The sequence below is a fragment of the Oratosquilla oratoria genome, chromosome 4 (genome assembly GCF_046742065.1).
Source record: "Oratosquilla oratoria isolate Oo_2021 chromosome 4, ASM4674206v1, whole genome shotgun sequence".
Taxonomy (NCBI): Eukaryota; Metazoa; Arthropoda; class Malacostraca; order Stomatopoda; family Squillidae; genus Oratosquilla; species Oratosquilla oratoria.
Genome location: NC_134780.1, coordinates 17976808 through 17986343, shown reverse-complemented (window position 1 = coordinate 17986343; position 9536 = coordinate 17976808). Strand labels below are relative to the sequence as shown.

General features: G+C 36.2%; 1 protein-coding gene across 2 annotated transcripts in view; it reads left to right on the top strand.

The window, feature by feature from the left end:
• The first annotated feature begins 369 nt into the window (after positions 1 to 369).
• The window catches only part of LOC143024626 (uncharacterized), a 109532-nt gene continuing 100365 nt past the window's right edge, over positions 370 to 9536 (top strand). Inside the window, exons 1-2 of one of the 2 annotated variants that reach the window (XM_076183515.1) lie at positions 370 to 413; positions 7263 to 7462. In XM_076183515.1, the coding sequence (XP_076039630.1) occupies positions 7404 to 7462 (59 nt within the window). In that variant the 5' untranslated portion in view covers positions 370 to 413; positions 7263 to 7403. Of the gene's footprint in view, positions 414 to 714; positions 814 to 7262; positions 7463 to 9536 lie in introns of those variants that run through there. The other variant, XM_076183516.1, reaches the window with a different exon arrangement.

The following is a 9536-nucleotide window of genomic DNA, read 5'->3' as shown; positions in this document are numbered from 1 at the left end:
GTCAGTAATGTACTGGCGGAGGCTTCAATTTAACTCCTATTTAAAATGTTCGTTACACGTTCCCTCCTCATGACTTCTGTTTGTTTTGAGTACAACGCGCAGATTTCACCACGTGAAAGCTATGTGCACGTTTCGTATTCACATGCGTGTCAAAATTGTGTCATATAAACATTGGTATGATACATTATAATTTAGTTTGTATTAAATATGTAAAAAAGCGTATATATTACTAAGAAAAAATTCAAATAATTGTTTGATTTACGAAATACGTAATACATAAAATTTGAAAGATGCTAATAACCAGTTCCAAGAAATTTAGTTGATCATTGTTCCGCTTGAGGCGCAAAGTGTTTTGTTGTTGTGCGTGTAAGCCGCGTGGATATATAAATCTTTTAGGAAATACTCGTTATTCTGTAAGTATCAGAGTTTGACAACCTAGAAAAGGTTATCTGAATATCTAGAAAATACAAATGAAGTACATTTTCTAAGCGAAACGTTGTACTATTTAGAAAATATACCGGAATACGGGCGTCGTCTGCTCGATTTCTTTGCGGGCAAGGGTGGTTGCAGCATGGTGGTAGGTCTATAAATATTATTGGCACCTGTACGTCCCTCGTCTCATGTTTTGGCTTTAGTACCTCGTGTTATGCCGGTACAGTACTTCAGTTGAACGTATGCAGTGTACAGTGTGGTATATATATGGAGGGAACAAAACCAAACAAAACCACCATGTGACTGGTTTTGGCCTGGAAGTGGGGCGGGATAAAAGGAAACAAACCTGTGGTTGTGAGAGAGTACTTGTTCGTGAATACGGTATGTCAACGATATTAATGTTGAAAAGTTTGGTAGTAAGAGTATCAATTCAAGTGACTGAACACCTGGGACAGAAGAGGAGATGTGATTGAGAAGGCAAAGAAAAGACCCATTCGAAGTGCAATTTGGGAAAAGTGAAATGAGGGCAGAAAGGTTGTGGTACATTGTTACAGTTAGAGTGGTACGTTCAATATCCGGACAACTGTGCATAAGTGTTATTATGAAGTGTTGCCTATGTTGGTGTTAATGTGTAACATATGGTGTAATGTACTGAAAGATATTGTAATATGTTGCAAATATTGAGAGAAATCATGAGAGGAATATTTAGAGAAACCATGAGTGGAACAGACATGATTAACAAGTTTGGCACACTCGTTACAAGTGTAAATTATATGTGGTTTGTCATTTGATTGGCAGCATTGTTCCAATTATTGTGTTGGGAAGGGAATATGGAAGGCATGTTAATCCCAAATGCAAGGCAAGGTTGACATATGGCCTAGAATCGGAAAGTGTTAGAATAATGTAATTTTATGATTAGTCTTTTAGGTGAATGTTCAAGATAATGGAGATCATTATATCAAATTCAGTGTGTATTTCTGAACTTGTTTGGATTAAGTATAGGGGTCTTCTTTATAACTATTACAAAAGAGATTATTTTTGCTGTTTTTAGCATTGGTGAGATATGAGGAAATTGTTTGAAGAGGATCTCCAGGGTTCTTGGGCTTATGAGAACAAATCACATATTGTAAGAAAACAATATTGCTGTTAATAACTATAATTAAATGCACACATTCTAAGCTGTAATTTGTAAAATTTATTTAGAATTTATTGAGAAATAAGTTACTAATTAAGCTTTCAAGTTCCAGAATTTTAATTATATTATGTTTGAGCCACTATGTAGATTCTGTTCATATATGAAAGACCAAGCAATGGATTTGTAAGACTTTGTCAGTGTCATCAAGATATCTTTATTTTGCAACCTGGTGGTATTGGTTGGATTTCTTGGGGATAGGTCTTCCAAAAGGGAGATCCAGGGCAACAAATTGATTGGGAGTAAGCTGTGAACTCCTTGTTCATGGTGCTTTTGAGCAAAAAAAGATTTTTTTTTTTTTTATTAAAGTTAAACAAATTAAAATAAATAAATGAGTATATTGCTAATTTGATAGCTGTGATGAGAAGGGTAATCTAGAAGAAAGGTCAAAGCATTTGACATTGAAATTCATAGAGTATCTGCCAGGAAAATAAAATGAAGTGAAAATAGGTTAGATAAAAATCAGCATAATTATCCGCAGATACTCAGGAAATGACAGTGGTAATCTTGTATTAATGTACCCATTTAGGGCATAGTGACCAGACCATTGCATAGAGTAAAACAATTTTCAGAGCTGGAGTCACATATTCATTAGCTTTGTGGAAGAGTCTTCAGTGACTAACTGAGATAAGATCATGAGAATCTTCATGAAGAACAAATGGTTAGGTTATATAGTTAAGGAAGAAGCTGACTTTTTAAACTTTGATAAATATCAATCCCAAAGATCATTGGAAGAAATGATAGAAGAGCTGTTTCATATAAAATTAATTGTATGGGACACTTGCAGTATCTCAGTATATAAGTGCCAGTGTTTTTGTAGTGGTAGAAACTGCACTAAAGATCAGGTAAGGTGTATCGTAAATTTTATTAATGTTACCTGATAAGTGTAAGCTACACAAAAACAAATGCTGATGAACACAAAATAATATCAAATGGACAAAGAAATAGCTGTAATTGGTGTTGCCTCTGGAAGCAGAAAGAAAAAATAGATAATTGATTATTATCCTTTTATTTGAAACTGTAGCAATAGAAATTAGAGGACTTGGGTACTAAATGGTATAGGCATTACTTATTTCTTGTTTTTCTGGTCCCACTCCACAGAAGCACTGCAATGAATAAGGAAATGAAGTAATGCCAGATGTGCATTATAATCATAATGTAAGACAATAAGAAAAGGAAGTTTAATTGATGTAATCATAGCAATGGTGTAGCAGCTGACTGAAGATTAAAAATATATTTGAGGTTTTATGGTCAATAATTGCAAATGGAAAGTATAAAGTGATAAGGATAAATTGTTAAGAAATATGTACATAAACCAGTGGCATCTTTTCCCTTTACAAGGGGAAAGCCAAAGTCATAGACATAAATCCACTCTCACCCATTTCATCCACAGCACTCCAATCCCATTCACCACCCCTTCCTCCCTCTTTTCTTGGCTCATACTGCATTTTGCCCTCTGCCCTGGGTCAGAAGCAATGTAGCAAGACGCAGCACATCCACAGCAAGGCCACTTCATTTGATCAGCAACACCCCTCCCCCCATTCTCCATCCCCTAGTGCAGAAAAAGAGAAAACGAGAAATCCTTTCGTGCTGCATCAAAATACCATTCACACATATTCCCTCACCCCTCCCCATCTCCCACCCACTCTCTTCCATGCATCTCAGCATCATCTATACACAACCATTCTTCACCCACCCATATATTCTGTCTCCTCCCTTCCTTAACAGACATTCCCTTCTTTCCCAATGTCCCTATTACCCCATTCATCCATCTCATCCTTGGTCACCCCCTTATGTTCACTTCCTCCACCTCTGCCATCAACACCTCTTTTACTAATCTTTCTTCACTCATTCTCTCCATGTGTCCAAACCATCCCAATACTCTCTTGTCAGCCCCATCTCCCAACTCCCTTTCCACCCCCGCTTTCCTCCTCACCTCCTCGTTTTGCAATCTATCCAGCCTAGTAACCCCTACCATACTTGTCAGGCATTATCTCAAACACATTTAAACTCTTCCTCTTTTATGTTCCATGTTTCTGCTCCATACAGTGCTGTTGGCACAATCACTCCTTCATACAATCTCTTCTTAGCATCCATTCCCAAATATCTGTTTTTTATTACACTTTTTATTACCCCAAGGTATTTACTTGCTTCTCTCAATCTACATTCTACCTCCACTCCTCCCTTTCCTACCACATTTGCACCAAAGTATCTAAAGTATCCACTTCCTCCAGTCTCTCTCCCTTAATACTTGCTTCCAATTTGCTGCCATCCTCTCCCCTTTTATATCTCACTACCTTGCTTTTACCCACAATTTTCTTTAACTTCATTCTTTTGCACACCATCCTAAACTCTGTCAAAAACTTCCTTAATCTCTGCCAGGGAAGGAAGATAGAAAATAAACATGCATGCATACATACATATAACAATGTCTTTTTCCCACATACAAGGGAGGTAGCCAATGTCAAAGGCATAAATCCACTCCCACTCACTTCATCCCCACATACTCCTCTCCCATTCACCACCCCTCCCTCCCTCCCTCTTCTTGGCATCTGGATGAGGGGTCATCTCTGCATCTCGCCCACTGCCATGGGTTAGAAGCAATGTAACAAGACACAGGACATCCACAGCAAGGCATCTTCATTTAATTGGCAACCCCCCTCTGTCCTCTCATGTAGAAAAAGAGAAAACTAGAAGATATACCTTTGGGCTTCATCAAAATATCATTCACACATACTCCCTCACCCCCCATCCCCCACCTACTCTCTTCCATGCATCAAAGCATCATCCATACACAACCATTCTCCACTCACACCTATCTTCTGTCTTTTTTCACTGAAAGAAAAAAAATTATAAATAGTCTTGGGACATTGACAATGAATTCTTTTTAATAATTGGTGTCATATCAATTCTGTTAGTTTAAAGTCATTTGGTATTGGAGTAGTTGAATGATGGTAGGGATCAGTAAAGAAATATGTGTCTTGTGTCAGTAAAGAAATATGTGTCATGTGTCTTGTAGATCAGTCTCATTTTCAAATATCAACACTTCCTTCATCTGAAGGTGCTGATGGTGTGGCCAGGCACACATTGTCTCTTGACAGTGGAATTTTACTGTGGGAAAGTAATCCAGTAGGAGACTTGTATTTTGGGAAATGATGACAGCACCAGCTGACTATTCAAGTACATAAGCATTCATGTTTATGATTGCACTATTATTCATATGATGATAGTGAGCCACTTCAATATTTGTCAACTCAGTGGAGATCCATCTCAACTGAGTCAATAGTGGACATAACTTCAAACATTCAGATAAAATGTTATTTAAACATTTGGAATGGAGGTTGAATTCATTTATTTACTTATATTCTTCAGTAGTTATTTATTCTTTGTCTCTAACTCTAACCCCCCCCCCCCTCCCTATTTTCCATTTTCCCATTTTCACCCATAAGGCTTTTTATCTTTAGTACTGGTTCTCTTATGATGTCCTACGTAGAAATGGGTAATTATGAGTTTTATTTATATATATATATATATATATATTATATATATATATATATTTTATTTATTTATTTTTTTGTCCAATGTGAATCCATGCTGTGAAATATGGATTAGGTTGTGTCAGGTGTTTTTAAGAATTTCTAGGTGGATGATCTTCAACTCTTTGGAGGCCTATCAGTTTGCAGATCAGGTGTTTGCTGACTTCTTTGAAGATAGGCAAGATCATACCTCCAATTACTATATATGGCTTGTTACAATATTTTTGGAAAAATATCTAGTAATAAGTCATCTAAGACATTGGAACATTCTTTTGATACCACTGGAAATGGCCTCTTTGTGTACTTTGTAGCAGAAATTCTTCCTCCTCTGCCATCCTTTATTATCACAGGAAGGCTTTATTGTTTTTGTTTTTTTATTGAGGTTCCAATTTGTTACATAAATCTTGCAGTAATGCATCAACATCTTTCCACATTTCTTAAGAGCTTGTGCTTCTTATATCTTTTTATTGTCATTGTCAGCATGTTGGTTCCTTCTCTGGGAGGTACGAGCCTTTATTGTCCTATGGGGTGAAGTAGTCATTCATTGTGTGTCATAGCTGCTCCAAAATATCTGCATAGTCTTTGATCATATGGCTAATAGAAGTTTCATTCAGTATTCCTCCTTTTCAACTTTTCTACTATTTTCACATTACATTGTGGTAGTTGTTTACTCATCCTCTCGTTTCTTGGATTTCATGTGAATCATAATGCAGCAAGCTTGCTCTGTTCTAGTAGTGTCTAGTATTCAGTCATCAATTTCACTTTTTTTTTTATTTATTTATTTATTTATTTATTTTTATGAAAGCTAAGGACTTGTCAGCAACAAAAGTGGTTAACTACCATTGCAACCTGTCCATTAAGCCTCATTTACATTGGGCAAGTTGAGAGACGAGTCAGGCATGCAAGTTACTTGCCATGTGTAAACATATGCTTGACAAAGAAAAGTAGGCATATTGCCTAATTTTTTGTCAAGCATATGTATACAAATGGCAAGTAACTTGCACACTTGATTTGCCTCTCAACTTGCCCCATGTAAATGAGGTTTCAGAAGCATTTTGTAGCTCTTATCTTTATGGTCTTCTTGTTAACATGAAAGAAATTGGCACTGCTCAGTTGATACTTGTCAAGGGCCTTGACTAATATTTTTTTAATTATTTCTTCATCCAAATATGTAAAGGTGACATTTGCATATTTGGATGAAGAAATTATTAAAAAGATATTAGTCACACTGATAAGGCCTAGACTAGAATATGCAGCGACATTGTGGTCACCCAGTACCAAAATGGATATAAAAGAAATAGAAAGAGTCCAGAGAGCAGCCACAAAAATGGCCCCTGCACTTGCAAACTTGTCATATGAGGAGAGACTGGCTAAACTGGAGTTACTGACTCTGGAGCAAAGAAGAGAGGCGACCTACTGACCATCTACAGAATCATGAAGGGCACAGAAATACTCGATAGAGAGGACTTGTTAAACTGGGACAAGAGAAACACAAGAGGACATGGAAAGAAAATAAAAAAACATAGTTATAGAAGAGATCTGAAGAAAAACAGTTTTCCACATAGAGTGGTGGACACTTGGAACAAACTGGACGAAAAAATAGTGTGCGCAAAAACCATTCATGAATTTAAGAGCAAACTAGACACTGCGAGATACAAAGGCGGGACACCACGAGCATAGCCCCCCTTCCCGTAAAATACAACTAGGTAAATACTTGTAAGTTGGGTTGGTTGCTATGTTAAATTAGGGCTAAGGCAATTGGGCCCTGTAGTGGATGGTATGTGCTTAGTTACACTGAATTTTAATGTAAATCTGGTATGATAATTGGGGAACAATACACGTTTCTGAGTGTAGTTCTTTTCCTGTATACTACTGATACAATTCAGTAGATACAATGTGGTGGTGTTGGGGCATCCTCCCCAGGGTGGTGAAATGGGTCTTTTGGTGCGAGTCTTTTTACCTGCCAGTCATACAAAGGGCCTATGTGCATACATGCCTTTCCATATAATCCCAAGTGGAGCCTGATTCTATATGATTTTTAAGGTATAGTCATAGGATCTGGTAAGATTCCGTACAAATTTAATATCCAGTGTTATGTTTAGGTTATCTAATGACAGTAAATATCTTGAGCAATCTAAAGGTTGTAGGATTTCTTGATTGAACTGTTTGAATTGAAGTTAAATGAACATCTTCATGTCTCATTGTTCTGTGAAGTGAAAGCTGATATAACAATAATTGAACCAATGGGAAATGAAGTAGATGAAAATGATCAGGCAGGTTCATCCGAGGACCTCCCAGAAAGGTAAAATGAAAAGAGTTTGATGTTCTGTAGCTACCATTATCTTGTATTGTTGCCTCTATGTGGAGATATAGGTGTATTTTTTTATGGATGTGGCTTTTTTGTATAGATGCAGTTGAGAGTATATCTAGATTGCTTTTGTAAACTAGAACCATTAGTTTTTTGTGTGTTGTTTGACAAACTTTTTTAGTGTGAGGTAGCAATTGTGAGTCGTACATTTGTTATTAACATTGGTAATTTATAGTGTGTGATCTAGGCAATAGAAATTTATAGACTGTCTGGTATTCAGAATGAAATTGAAAATAGAATGTTGGGAGACAAAAGTTTGACCAAAAAGTGAAAAGCAGCTGGATTAAAGGGTGAAAAATAGCAAGATTAAAGGACAAAGTTTGGGGGTTGGGTTTACAATTTTAATTGAAGCAAAAATTGGCCTGATTAGTTTAGTGGAAATACCATTACTTTATGGTAATGGGACCTTTCGCAGTCAGGCTCCTAGATTCCTATTAGTGCTAGAATTTTCAATTGTCTCGGATTTCACGAGGCAAAGGGGTGACTTAGCTAATTTGGAAACCGATATTTTAAAAAAGATACGACATAAATTGCTGCATAAATGTATTTAAGATTAAAAACATTACTCTTAATGTTATACTTTTTACTTACTGGTGTGTGATAAGGCTTTGTTAATTTAATTATACGGTAAAACTAAAAATAGGTAATTATTTTTACTGAAGTATGGGCAGTAAAAATAAGAGGATGTTGATTTTGGTTTGTGCATTTTATCTGAGAGTGTTGAAAAATAATGGATATCACTGTCACGTCCTGTATATGAAGATAATCAGTGAGATAAAAAATAACAACAGTGGTGGTGGACGTACGAAGTTAACGACCTTTGTGTAAAGAATAGCCTCTTAGATCTGCTGGGAGCTATTTTCAAACAAATATGACTAATTTAACGTGTGTCGTGGCAGACTGCATGTCAGATTCAAGAAAAAGTAAGAGAAAGACAAATGTTAATCGTACCGAAAAAATTAAGTCTTCAATGCAAAATTATATTTTCTATACATTACATGGATTTGCCTATTGCTTGGTGCATTCAAATGAAAGTATATATCAGTATACGTCCATTGAAGTCGGTAGAAAATGACAAATTGCTTGGCTTGATACAATTATAGGCTGTTTTACGAATATCTGTAATTATAAACAGAGGCTCAAACAATGCTATATGCCATTTGCAATCATGAAATTAATTGACCTAAATTTCGGATACAATAATGTACAACAATACACCTCTGTAAGCTTATAAAACTTGCCCAAAAAAGTATTTATTTTCCGGCAAGAATTACAAAATCTGGCGGTGTCTGGTATCAAATCACTAACTGCGAAAGGTCCCATTACAACAGATGGTGAAGTAGTCATAGGAAAGATGAACTGCCAGAAGAATGTGTAGTATAAAAAATAGACAAGATACCAAACTAAAGTTTAAGAAAAATTCAGAGATGGATAAAATAGACTGGGATCACATGAGGTGGTACAGTCAAAAGACTAGGATAGAATTGAAAAGACTGGTGGAACAAGTGTAATAAGCAAATGCCAAAGTGAGATGAAAAGGATGAAAGCATAAAGGAGAGGTTGAAGATATCATTGTATTGAGTAGGTGTGTGTGCATAAAAAGTTGGGGGGAAAAGGGCTATAGGAACAAGTAGAAATGTCTCAGAAAAGGGGTGTGACCTTTCTCATTTTCTCTTGGACAAAGAAATGATGAAGAAAATACTAGTTGCTCTGATAAGACCAAGATTGGAATATGCAGTGACGATGTGGTCACCGAGTACAAAAAAATGTTTAACAAAACTTGAAAGAATACAAAGAGCAATTATGAAATTGGCACCAACTCTCAGAACTATCATATGGGGAGAGGCTGGCAAAAATTGAGCTAGACATTGGAGCAAAGAAGGTATTAGAATATTTCAAGAAAGTAAACAAGAAATAGAGAAAGAAATAGAAGAAATATATAGACTAGGGAAATACAGTATAGACAAGACCAGACCAATTAAGGTTAAATTCAGGTCACAAACGACAG